Genomic DNA, 13,765 nt, shown 5'->3' on the forward strand with positions numbered 1-13,765 from the left:
ATCATCCTGTAATATTTTCATAGTCATCTTCATCGCTGTGTGATGAATCAGTATTTATTTACACTTCATTGCAGGTCTTCTAAATTACAGAGCTCCCAGATTTGTGTAGCAGTACTGTATCCTGCTCTTTCTCCAAGTGTTGTGTAGTATAGAGGCTTCACTGGGCATTTCTTACTTACATCTTTTTCTGGTAGCTTTAATGTCTTCTTGCCTTATGTCTTCTGTGAATGATTGCCAATTGCTCTTCCTAGGGCTGGTAAAATTCCTGGGCTGCTCCCAGAGAGAAGGTATGGGAATGTACCCTACACCTCCTTGTCCTCCTCCTCATCCTCCACTTCCTCCTCTACTGCTGAAATCACTTTTCTTCTCTGGAACATGCTCAGGGAATGATAACATGGCTGAGTGTTTGGGTTTGCCGACATTCCCCTTGCTTCAATTTCCACAGATAAACAGAACCTTCTTTTTGCCTTGGGAACTCAAACAAGTGACTGATAAAAGCCCAGTGACAGAGCACTGTGCTTTTTCAGCAACCTCAGAATTTCTCCTTCACTTTGATTTACCATCAGTTCGCTTGACAGTAAAACTGAAGCGCCTCTGCCTGTGTGCCTGTGGTATAGCACATGTTTGGTATTTGGGGAGAGAAATGTAGCTTTTTTTGTAAAGATCCACCCTTTGTAAAGTCACTTAACCCTGCACAGAAGAATGCAAAAATTCATATACTCTGCCCTTTATTTTTGCAAAACTTTTGTATTCTTGCTCAAAGAGACCATACAAACGATAGAACAGGTAAAATACTAAGATTTGGAGGGTTTAATAAATATGGAATTAGTATTGTATACCCGGGGAGTTCGCTGTGAGCATTCAGAGCCATTTCTGTCCCAGCAGATCCTCCTTGGGAATACCAGATTGTTGCTCTTCCAAATCTTACTACCTCGGTAAGGGAAAAAAACCCTATCTGACTCCACTAACAGGTGAATTTGCTTTCTGTCCTGTAGGACTGCCTTAAAGCTTGTCAAGAACAGATCGAGGCGGTGCTAGTAACGAGCCTCAGGCAAGTCAGGCAGCAGCAACAGCAAAGCAATCCCTCCAAGACGGTGGATGAACTGGACCAGGCCAGCACTCCCACAGATGTGAGAGACATCAACCTGTGATGAGGACATCAGCACAGAAAGTTCACGCTTGCTTCCCCCAGCCCTTTTCTTTTTGTTATTACTTTTAGAGTGAAACTTTTTTTTTTTTTTAATCTGCTCCCACATAGAACGTATTTAAAGCTCTTTTAGGTTAAAAAAAAAAAATACAAAAACTGAATAATGAAAAAAAAAAAAAAAAGCATTTGGTGCCTGTGATGTTCTACAGAAGGGAATCCCACAATATATTTGGTAATTGCTATTTGATTATGTATCAGTGATATTAAATGCTTATAAAAGCATACAAAGTAGCTAGATAAATGTAAGCCTGCATTTGTGGGAACAAAGTAGAGTATACTTGTCTGTGTATTATGACCTAGTGCATACACCCCTTTTTTAGATTTAAGAAAGGAATCGTGTGTGCGATTTTATGGCTTGACTAGATTGCAAAGCAATAGAATAAGGGGTTTAGGGCAAAGTGGGAAAAGATCCCTGAAGCAATTGAACCATTTTGAATGCAGAAGAGATTTGCTGATCTGTCACCTCTGTTATTAGTCAGAAGTGTTTGTTGGATCTCTGTATGTTAGTTTTGTTTACTCTTGCTGTCTGTGGTAGCTGCTACCTAAGAAAGAAGATGCTTTATTTTGCCAGCCAGAAGAGCAGGTGGTTTTGGTTTTGTCTTATTTTTATTTGGTTTGTTTTGTTTTCTTGTGTTGCTATTTTTTTTTCTTTCTTTTTTTCAAAATCCCCACTCCCCTATTGACTCTTTCTACTTTTCCTTCAGAAATGGTTCATTCTAAACACAGCAGCATCTTTGGCATAAGGGCAATCCCCTTTACCCAGCTGTGGGCCAAAGCCAAAGTTACCGAGTGTTCACATTAAATGGGGGAAATGCAGCAATTAATTCCCAGCAGTTGGCTGATCAGCCCACCTCTGACCTTCGGATTGCAAGATGCAGTGGATCATCTGTGAAAAGCATTATATTCCTTTACAGCTCTAATGCTTCACCTCAATGTTAACTTTTGGCAGCTCCTTAGCTTGGCCGGAAAGACATTTAAATGATGCTCGAGTCCATCTTCCTTTTTAAAATATCCTCACTGTGTTAAAGAAGATGAGATTTTGATTTGATCCCTCTTCTCCCTGCCCACCTCCCCTCCCCCCCCCCCACTCACCCCGCACGTTTTTTCAACATTTCATTAATTTCCTTGATCCACAGTGAGCGTTTTTGTAAACCGTTTCATTCGAAAAGCACTTTGAAAATTGTTCCTAAGGGATTAAATGAGATGGTTTATGATAATTTTGCCAAGAAGAAAAAACAAAAAAACAAAAAAAAAAAAAAGAGAGAAAAATAAAAAAAAAAAAAATTAAAAAAAAAAAAAAAAAAGAAAGAAAAGTCACAAAAGCAAAGCATATAGCTTTTTATAGTCAATATTTTCCAGTATCTGGTGTACTTGGTTAGTTGCGGTGTTGCTGGAAATACCAACACCTGCTTCAAATGACATTCCTGTCATGACATTCCGGATAAAAGCCTGATGATTTGTATTGTTCAGTGTCACAGAAGGATCTTACTACCACCTGCATGCTTATCTATGGACAACGAAAGAAAATTGCTGGTGCAAAAGACATGAGTGGTAACTATCAAGGTGTGTGACTTGGAGTTTATTACAAAGGTGTATTCAGTGTACTTGAATTTATTTTTCTGCTCCATCTGTAACTAAGAGGCATTTAGATGGCAAAGGAGTTGGAGCAACTTTTTTTTATTTTTTTTTTTTTTGCACAATTGTATTAACAGTTTGCAAATATACAGTATGAAGCTGTTGGTTGAAATGTTAATGTTTGCATTTTTAAGACAAAAATCCAGAAAGAACATGCTACTTCGAAGAATTTTATATGAATGGACTCAGCCATATTTGGCTAGATGAGAGTAGAAAATGGAGTAAGATTCTAAGGTTTTGGTTTTTTTGGTTTTGGGGGGTTTTTGGTTCTTTTTTTTTTGTTTGTTTTGGTTTGGTTTTTTGTTGTTGTTTTTGTTTTGGTTTTTTTTTTTTTGCGCTGCTAAGAAGCTATGATTTGTTTCATTCTTATTCACATTAACAGTACTTAGCTGTATTGTTTCACTGAGTGTGCTGCTATTTTATAAACATTTTTATAATATATTATTTTACTGCTTAAATTTCAAATCCTGAAGTAGATGGTTAAGTGGAGATATGATGAGTTCTTTGATTTACTGGAAATGCCCTGTACAGTTTTTTTCATAATAGCGTGTTCATGATTAATTTTTTTTTATTATTTTTTCCTTCTTTCTTTCTTTCTTAATTTTTTTTTCTGTTTGGTTTCTTTTTTATTTGTTTGTTTTGTTGTTGTTTTTTTTTTTTTTTCTCTTCTTTCCTCATCACATCCTGCAAAGACGGTATATACTTACCTCAGGTTTACTGGACAAAACAGAAATGGTTCCCATTTTCACAATACCTCACAACGTGACAGTTTGGTTTTTCCCCAGGGCCTGCACTCTGGCCACAGCAGGGAGAGGTTGCAGGCAGCCAGGGTGCTGGCTCCATTTTGGTCTTTGTTGTCCTCTTCATAGTGGAAAAAATGCATTGACTCACAGCAGGTCCACATTTCCCAAAACTGCTGGTGGGGACAACCTCGTTCTCCCTGCCATCACCTCCCGCCTTGATGTTCCATGTTGGGAACACCTGAAATTCAGTGACAGTGTCTCTCCTGGAGAATCAAAAAAAAAAGTTAAATTTTGTGTAACCAAGACTCCGGAGTAGCATGCAAAGCATCTGTGAGCAATCAGATCGTTCCCTGACAGCCCTCCCATGACGACAGCAATCATGGCTTCACAAGAAGGGATGCCAGAAGGTCCCTGGATGGTGTGGTGTCCCCTCAATGCACTGGGCCTTGGCACAGCTGCCCACAGTGAGCACAGGCACTGTGTCCATCACATTTTCCTGCTTTGCTCACTCCCATGCCACAGGTCAAGTTCAGGCAGGAGTAGTATTTAGGGTGCTCTTCATCCCACCTCCTGCAGTGCCCCACTCCCATGCAGGGATCCTGTCCTTCAGGATCATCCTGCCAGAGCTCCACAGTGCTGATGGGGATGGGGGGGTGTGATCCACCACTGAGCTCAGGTCCTCATGTGGCAGGTGGGGAGATGTGATGTGATGCCATTCAGCAGCCCTGCCTCCAGGTGGGTCTAACTGGGCCCACCAATAGGGGTAAGAGTGTCCTCACCTGCAGTGACATTCTCAAAAAAATGCTAACCCTGGTGGTTACACCCAGAGGCATACACCATGTTTGAAGTCTGGAAAACCTGGAATTAAAACGTTTTCACATAGCATTCAAAATTAAAATGCTGCACAGTACTCGTTTTTAACAGATTTTCTAAAAAGTGAATGCTAATATTGCAAATGAGGTGTGAGATTTTTCTCCCTGAATCCCAGAAGTCATAAACCTTCCTACTGATTAATACCTTGCTGATCACACCTTCACAAGTGGCAAAGGATTGGCACAATGGCTGAAAGCATTTCTCAGCTTCCTATTTATGGTACTTTGATGATCTTCCCTCTGTTACTGTAGTGTAGGAGCACCTTGTAATGAATTTATTTATATTCCAAACATGCTTGTGAAAGAGAAAAATACTATTAATTCCATCTTAATACCAATGATTTATGCTTGAATAATCAGATGGCTCGTAATGACTCAGCAAACCACCTGGCCACTGGATTTTTTCCACTATGTTTATTACCATGTTCTCATGTACCTCAGAAATCACTCTCGGTTGCACAGTTTCTGTTCTCAAAACTTTTATTTTTTGTTTGTTTTTTTGGTTTTGGTTTTTTTTTTTGGTTTTTTTTTTAAATTGCTTTATCGAGTGTGATGCCATATCAAGTCAACGTTATTCTCTCACAATGTGCTCTTTAAGAAGTGTGGATGTTTATACGGTCAGGGGATGCTAGAAAGTGCGGTAGTAGACATGATCAGTGTAAACAAAAGTATTTAGAAAGTATGCGAGGTTGTTTTTGATGGATAAGACTCTGATACAGTGTAGTCTTGATTGCCTTTTAAAAGGTCTTCTTTGTTCAGTGTTGTCATTTTTATTAATAACCTGTTGTTTTGGCTAGTTTAAAGATGGTTCTAAGAAAAGTGTTTTGGCGGGATTAGGTATGCTGTATGGACAATAAACTCACCTTGACCTAAATTTGGCTTTCCTGGTTTTATTCACTCGGTGGGAAGGTGGTGCAAAAGGAGATGTGATCCTAAAGGCTCTTAGCTAGTTGGATGGTGTTAACAGGCATATTGAATGTTGTGCTCATGGAGGAAATTTTTTCTTCTCAAATTGCCTACTGGGTAGGTAAATTCTGGTATGTTCCTCTGTAAAATGGTCCTGTGAGTATAAGGAAAACTAAGTTCTAAAAACAGTAAGTTGCTGGATCAAAACATTTGTGGAAACTTAACTTGAGCCGGTGGAAAAATTCTTGTAAGTATGCAGCATGCACATTTTTTCAACTAATTGTAATATTTAAACTTCCACTCAGTTATTTGTTGCATCTAAAAGGCTACTGCAAAAATCATGTTGTTTTTCATTCTATAAACTTTTGGCAAACTCTTGAGTAAAGGAAGAGGGCTTTGTGGTGAAGCCAGTGGGAAGAATTGAGCCTCCATGTGTCCAGTCTCCTTCCTCAGCATGTGCTCAGGAGACAGGGTGCTCACCCACACCCTCTTCCCCATGTGCTGGTGGATGGATGCTGTGAAGCAGCTCATCTCCCCTGTGACACGCTTGGTCTCACCTCAGCATCTCTCCCTCTTCCATAGGAAGGAAGTGTGGGTGCCTGGGCTGACAGGTAACTCCCCTGCAGGGACTCCTCTGTGCTCAGCCAGGTTTAGATGCAAACAGGGATGGCACTTGCCTTCCTCCAAAGCCCATCCCCTGATCATAAGGGCTCTGAATTGAATGCAGTATGCCATTTTCTTAGCCATGTATCTTGGCTAACCTTGGGCTGTATTTCTTCAAGAAATCAAAAGATATTTGATACCCATTCCCTGTGCCATGCTGAATTCAAACTGTACTTAATCATCTCAAAAAAAAAATCACAATAACTGGAAACTTTGGTTAAGAGCTGGCTAACGTTGGTAGAATCACCTGCTTTCCTTAACCCTTGGAGACAAGAGGTACTTCTTAAATTGCGGTTTCTCTTCTTACATAAAAAATCCAGCCTGAGGCAGAGGGCAAACTGTGGGAAAGTTCAGCTCCAGTGACTGAGACTTGGGAAAGTTGGGAGCTGTGAGAAGCATTGGTTACAGTGGAGCTGTGCTGGGGTAGGTATGGTATGGCTGCAAGCCAGCTCATTCGACCCCAGCTCCTTTTACAGGGGACATCCCACAGCCTCTGAGGACAAAAGGTGAACACAGGGAAGGCTTGGTTTGCCTGCCACATGCACACGACATTGCAGTGGAGGTTTTTTGTGTCACCATGCCTCTGCCACTGTGTTGTTAGTCACCATACTGAGGGAACAAACTTCTGAAGCAAATTGTGCACAAGTAGCCCAGACACTCAGGAGATTTTGGCAATCTTGCTCTGTCTTTAGCAGGTGTGATCCACACCACTGAATATTTTTGTCTCTAATAAAAACAGCTTCTCATGCAGTTTCTTTCATGGGTCCATTTGAAAAGCTATTCCTCACAGCCTCCCTTTGGTAGATGCACCTTCAGAGAAGGGTTGTGATGATTCATTATATTAAGCAGGATGGTTTCAGGACAAAGAGAGGAGGTGATTTTGCAGCCACCAGCTCCTGGCCAGTAGGCAAGAAAAATGGGTGTGCATGGTACCAGAGGTAACTGTGCCCATCACAGACACAAATGTCATCAGCAGAACTCTGCATCTGATGTGTTTTCACAGCCTGGCTAGGATGGCAAATTAAACCTCCATACATGAGTATTTCAGACTCTTCTGAATAATCAGGTATTGCATGGAGGAAGTGGGTGCTGCTAGTAATAGTCTAGCTCCCCAGAGTTTTAGGGCATCCCATACAGGGTTCCTGGGCTCACACAAGTCCCAGGTCAGTGCCCAGCTCTGTTCTTCACCAGTCCTGCCTGAAAGTGGGGATCGTGAGACTGGGTCTCACCGTCCCTGCCAGACACTGCCAGGGCTCTGGTTAAAATATTCTGCTGTAAAATCCCCACTACCCAAAACTGCCTTTCTTTACTGCCTGAAGTCACTGGGAGAGATTCAGACCTCTTACACAGACCAGGGCTTCAGTGAGTTTATAATATCAGTGTCTTTTCCAGCATTGTAGAAGGACTCCACAGGGCTGCTTTTAGGAAAAAGCAGTTACCATGTCTTATTGATACTCTCACAGTCCCAGTGCACTGCACATAATTGGTGTTGTGTTTGTACAGTCATGCCTAGTTTTATTTTTCAGTTTCTGCTATAACCAGGTGTTAATGTTTTCTCTCTTTTTTTTTTAATATCCATATTATTCCATATCTTCCAGAATATTATTGAGAATGAGGATCATCCTGTAATATTTTCATAGTCATCTTCATCGCTGTGTGATGAATCAGTATTTATTTACACTTCATTGCAGGTCTTCTAAATTACAGAGCTCCCAGATTTGTGTAGCAGTACTGTATCCTGCTCTTTCTCCAAGTGTTGTGTAGTATAGAGGCTTCACTGGGCATTTCTTACTTACATCTTTTTCTGGTAGCTTTAATGTCTTCTTGCCTTATGTCTTCTGTGAATGATTGCCAATTGCTCTTCCTAGGGCTGGTAAAATTCCTGGGCTGCTCCCAGAGAGAAGGTATGGGAATGTACCCTACACCTCCTTGTCCTCCTCCTCATCCTCCACTTCCTCCTCTACTGCTGAAATCACTTTTCTTCTCTGGAACATGCTCAGGGAATGATAACATGGCTGAGTGTTTGGGTTTGCCGACATTCCCCTTGCTTCAATTTCCACAGATAAACAGAACCTTCTTTTTGCCTTGGGAACTCAAACAAGTGACTGATAAAAGCCCAGTGACAGAGCACTGTGCTTTTTCAGCAACCTCAGAATTTCTCCTTCACTTTGATTTACCATCAGTTCGCTTGACAGTAAAACTGAAGCGCCTCTGCCTGTGTGCCTGTGGTATAGCACATGTTTGGTATTTGGGGAGAGAAATGTAGCTTTTTTTGTAAAGATCCACCCTTTGTAAAGTCACTTAACCCTGCACAGAAGAATGCAAAAATTCATATACTCTGCCCTTTATTTTTGCAAAACTTTTGTATTCTTGCTCAAAGAGACCATACAAACGATAGAACAGGTAAAATACTAAGATTTGGAGGGTTTAATAAATATGGAATTAGTATTGTATACCCGGGGAGTTCGCTGTGAGCATTCAGAGCCATTTCTGTCCCAGCAGATCCTCCTTGGGAATACCAGATTGTTGCTCTTCCAAATCTTACTACCTCGGTAAGGGAAAAAAACCCTATCTGACTCCACTAACAGGTGAATTTGCTTTCTGTCCTGTAGGACTGCCTTAAAGCTTGTCAAGAACAGATCGAGGCGGTGCTAGTAACGAGCCTCAGGCAAGTCAGGCAGCAGCAACAGCAAAGCAATCCCTCCAAGACGGTGGATGAACTGGACCAGGCCAGCACTCCCACAGATGTGAGAGACATCAACCTGTGATGAGGACATCAGCACAGAAAGTTCACGCTTGCTTCCCCCAGCCCTTTTCTTTTTGTTATTACTTTTAGAGTGAAACTTTTTTTTTTTTTTAATCTGCTCCCACATAGAACGTATTTAAAGCTCTTTTAGGTTAAAAAAAAAAAATACAAAAACTGAATAATGAAAAAAAAAAAAAAAAGCATTTGGTGCCTGTGATGTTCTACAGAAGGGAATCCCACAATATATTTGGTAATTGCTATTTGATTATGTATCAGTGATATTAAATGCTTATAAAAGCATACAAAGTAGCTAGATAAATGTAAGCCTGCATTTGTGGGAACAAAGTAGAGTATACTTGTCTGTGTATTATGACCTAGTGCATACACCCCTTTTTTAGATTTAAGAAAGGAATCGTGTGTGCGATTTTATGGCTTGACTAGATTGCAAAGCAATAGAATAAGGGGTTTAGGGCAAAGTGGGAAAAGATCCCTGAAGCAATTGAACCATTTTGAATGCAGAAGAGATTTGCTGATCTGTCACCTCTGTTATTAGTCAGAAGTGTTTGTTGGATCTCTGTATGTTAGTTTTGTTTACTCTTGCTGTCTGTGGTAGCTGCTACCTAAGAAAGAAGATGCTTTATTTTGCCAGCCAGAAGAGCAGGTGGTTTTGGTTTTGTCTTATTTTTATTTGGTTTGTTTTGTTTTCTTGTGTTGCTATTTTTTTTTCTTTCTTTTTTTCAAAATCCCCACTCCCCTATTGACTCTTTCTACTTTTCCTTCAGAAATGGTTCATTCTAAACACAGCAGCATCTTTGGCATAAGGGCAATCCCCTTTACCCAGCTGTGGGCCAAAGCCAAAGTTACCGAGTGTTCACATTAAATGGGGGAAATGCAGCAATTAATTCCCAGCAGTTGGCTGATCAGCCCACCTCTGACCTTCGGATTGCAAGATGCAGTGGATCATCTGTGAAAAGCATTATATTCCTTTACAGCTCTAATGCTTCACCTCAATGTTAACTTTTGGCAGCTCCTTAGCTTGGCCGGAAAGACATTTAAATGATGCTCGAGTCCATCTTCCTTTTTAAAATATCCTCACTGTGTTAAAGAAGATGAGATTTTGATTTGATCCCTCTTCTCCCTGCCCACCTCCCCTCCCCCCCCCCCACTCACCCCGCACGTTTTTTCAACATTTCATTAATTTCCTTGATCCACAGTGAGCGTTTTTGTAAACCGTTTCATTCGAAAAGCACTTTGAAAATTGTTCCTAAGGGATTAAATGAGATGGTTTATGATAATTTTGCCAAGAAGAAAAAACAAAAAAACAAAAAAAAAAAAAAGAGAGAAAAATAAAAAAAAAAAAAATTAAAAAAAAAAAAAAAAAAGAAAGAAAAGTCACAAAAGCAAAGCATATAGCTTTTTATAGTCAATATTTTCCAGTATCTGGTGTACTTGGTTAGTTGCGGTGTTGCTGGAAATACCAACACCTGCTTCAAATGACATTCCTGTCATGACATTCCGGATAAAAGCCTGATGATTTGTATTGTTCAGTGTCACAGAAGGATCTTACTACCACCTGCATGCTTATCTATGGACAACGAAAGAAAATTGCTGGTGCAAAAGACATGAGTGGTAACTATCAAGGTGTGTGACTTGGAGTTTATTACAAAGGTGTATTCAGTGTACTTGAATTTATTTTTCTGCTCCATCTGTAACTAAGAGGCATTTAGATGGCAAAGGAGTTGGAGCAACTTTTTTTTATTTTTTTTTTTTTTGCACAATTGTATTAACAGTTTGCAAATATACAGTATGAAGCTGTTGGTTGAAATGTTAATGTTTGCATTTTTAAGACAAAAATCCAGAAAGAACATGCTACTTCGAAGAATTTTATATGAATGGACTCAGCCATATTTGGCTAGATGAGAGTAGAAAATGGAGTAAGATTCTAAGGTTTTGGTTTTTTTGGTTTTGGGGGGTTTTTGGTTCTTTTTTTTTGTTTGTTTTGGTTTGGTTTTTTGTTGTTGTTTTTGTTTTGGTTTTTTTTTTTTTGCGCTGCTAAGAAGCTATGATTTGTTTCATTCTTATTCACATTAACAGTACTTAGCTGTATTGTTTCACTGAGTGTGCTGCTATTTTATAAACATTTTTATAATATATTATTTTACTGCTTAAATTTCAAATCCTGAAGTAGATGGTTAAGTGGAGATATGATGAGTTCTTTGATTTACTGGAAATGCCCTGTACAGTTTTTTTCATAATAGCGTGTTCATGATTAATTTTTTTTTATTATTTTTTCCTTCTTTCTTTCTTTCTTAATTTTTTTTTCTGTTTGGTTTCTTTTTTATTTGTTTGTTTTGTTGTTGTTTTTTTTTTTTTTTCTCTTCTTTCCTCATCACATCCTGCAAAGACGGTATATACTTACCTCAGGTTTACTGGACAAAACAGAAATGGTTCCCATTTTCACAATACCTCACAACGTGACAGTTTGGTTTTTCCCCAGGGCCTGCACTCTGGCCACAGCAGGGAGAGGTTGCAGGCAGCCAGGGTGCTGGCTCCATTTTGGTCTTTGTTGTCCTCTTCATAGTGGAAAAAATGCATTGACTCACAGCAGGTCCACATTTCCCAAAACTGCTGGTGGGGACAACCTCGTTCTCCCTGCCATCACCTCCCGCCTTGATGTTCCATGTTGGGAACACCTGAAATTCAGTGACAGTGTCTCTCCTGGAGAATCAAAAAAAAAAGTTAAATTTTGTGTAACCAAGACTCCGGAGTAGCATGCAAAGCATCTGTGAGCAATCAGATCGTTCCCTGACAGCCCTCCCATGACGACAGCAATCATGGCTTCACAAGAAGGGATGCCAGAAGGTCCCTGGATGGTGTGGTGTCCCCTCAATGCACTGGGCCTTGGCACAGCTGCCCACAGTGAGCACAGGCACTGTGTCCATCACATTTTCCTGCTTTGCTCACTCCCATGCCACAGGTCAAGTTCAGGCAGGAGTAGTATTTAGGGTGCTCTTCATCCCACCTCCTGCAGTGCCCCACTCCCATGCAGGGATCCTGTCCTTCAGGATCATCCTGCCAGAGCTCCACAGTGCTGATGGGGATGGGGGGGTGTGATCCACCACTGAGCTCAGGTCCTCATGTGGCAGGTGGGGAGATGTGATGTGATGCCATTCAGCAGCCCTGCCTCCAGGTGGGTCTAACTGGGCCCACCAATAGGGGTAAGAGTGTCCTCACCTGCAGTGACATTCTCAAAAAAATGCTAACCCTGGTGGTTACACCCAGAGGCATACACCATGTTTGAAGTCTGGAAAACCTGGAATTAAAACGTTTTCACATAGCATTCAAAATTAAAATGCTGCACAGTACTCGTTTTTAACAGATTTTCTAAAAAGTGAATGCTAATATTGCAAATGAGGTGTGAGATTTTTCTCCCTGAATCCCAGAAGTCATAAACCTTCCTACTGATTAATACCTTGCTGATCACACCTTCACAAGTGGCAAAGGATTGGCACAATGGCTGAAAGCATTTCTCAGCTTCCTATTTATGGTACTTTGATGATCTTCCCTCTGTTACTGTAGTGTAGGAGCACCTTGTAATGAATTTATTTATATTCCAAACATGCTTGTGAAAGAGAAAAATACTATTAATTCCATCTTAATACCAATGATTTATGCTTGAATAATCAGATGGCTCGTAATGACTCAGCAAACCACCTGGCCACTGGATTTTTTCCACTATGTTTATTACCATGTTCTCATGTACCTCAGAAATCACTCTCGGTTGCACAGTTTCTGTTCTCAAAACTTTTATTTTTTGTTTGTTTTTTTGGTTTTGGTTTTTTTTTTTGGTTTTTTTTTTAAATTGCTTTATCGAGTGTGATGCCATATCAAGTCAACGTTATTCTCTCACAATGTGCTCTTTAAGAAGTGTGGATGTTTATACGGTCAGGGGATGCTAGAAAGTGCGGTAGTAGACATGATCAGTGTAAACAAAAGTATTTAGAAAGTATGCGAGGTTGTTTTTGATGGATAAGACTCTGATACAGTGTAGTCTTGATTGCCTTTTAAAAGGTCTTCTTTGTTCAGTGTTGTCATTTTTATTAATAACCTGTTGTTTTGGCTAGTTTAAAGATGGTTCTAAGAAAAGTGTTTTGGCGGGATTAGGTATGCTGTATGGACAATAAACTCACCTTGACCTAAATTTGGCTTTCCTGGTTTTATTCACTCGGTGGGAAGGTGGTGCAAAAGGAGATGTGATCCTAAAGGCTCTTAGCTAGTTGGATGGTGTTAACAGGCATATTGAATGTTGTGCTCATGGAGGAAATTTTTTCTTCTCAAATTGCCTACTGGGTAGGTAAATTCTGGTATGTTCCTCTGTAAAATGGTCCTGTGAGTATAAGGAAAACTAAGTTCTAAAAACAGTAAGTTGCTGGATCAAAACATTTGTGGAAACTTAACTTGAGCCGGTGGAAAAATTCTTGTAAGTATGCAGCATGCACATTTTTTCAACTAATTGTAATATTTAAACTTCCACTCAGTTATTTGTTGCATCTAAAAGGCTACTGCAAAAATCATGTTGTTTTTCATTCTATAAACTTTTGGCAAACTCTTGAGTAAAGGAAGAGGGCTTTGTGGTGAAGCCAGTGGGAAGAATTGAGCCTCCATGTGTCCAGTCTCCTTCCTCAGCATGTGCTCAGGAGACAGGGTGCTCACCCACACCCTCTTCCCCATGTGCTGGTGGATGGATGCTGTGAAGCAGCTCATCTCCCCTGTGACACGCTTGGTCTCACCTCAGCATCTCTCCCTCTCCTTTGGCCTCCTCTAACAATCTTCTACTGAGTTTCGGGCCTCTGGGCAGTCCTTGGGAGAGCAAAGAGGCACTGAAGAATGAAGAAGAGGTATTTGGGCAGATACACTAAAAAAGCAATACCGTCACGAACTGAATAATACAACCAAAATCAGAGGAGATAAATAAAAAAATAAAATAATAAAA

The 13,765-nt window shown here is 40.3% G+C and overlaps 1 protein-coding gene across 1 annotated transcript in view; it reads left to right on the forward strand.

Moving 5' to 3' along the window:
* Positions 1 to 2,311, forward strand: part of CCND2 (cyclin D2) — a 34,463-nt gene extending 32,152 nt beyond the window's left edge. Inside the window, exon 5 of the mRNA XM_071733415.1 lies at positions 996 to 2,311. Coding sequence (XP_071589516.1) covers positions 996 to 1,151 — 156 coding nt within the window. The 3' untranslated portion in view covers positions 1,152 to 2,311. The remainder of the gene's footprint in view (positions 1 to 995) is intronic.
* The last annotated feature ends 11,454 nt before the right edge of the window (positions 2,312 to 13,765 follow it).

The sequence above is a fragment of the Heliangelus exortis genome, chromosome 1 (genome assembly GCF_036169615.1).
Source record: "Heliangelus exortis chromosome 1, bHelExo1.hap1, whole genome shotgun sequence".
Classification (NCBI taxonomy): domain Eukaryota; kingdom Metazoa; phylum Chordata; class Aves; order Apodiformes; family Trochilidae; genus Heliangelus; species Heliangelus exortis.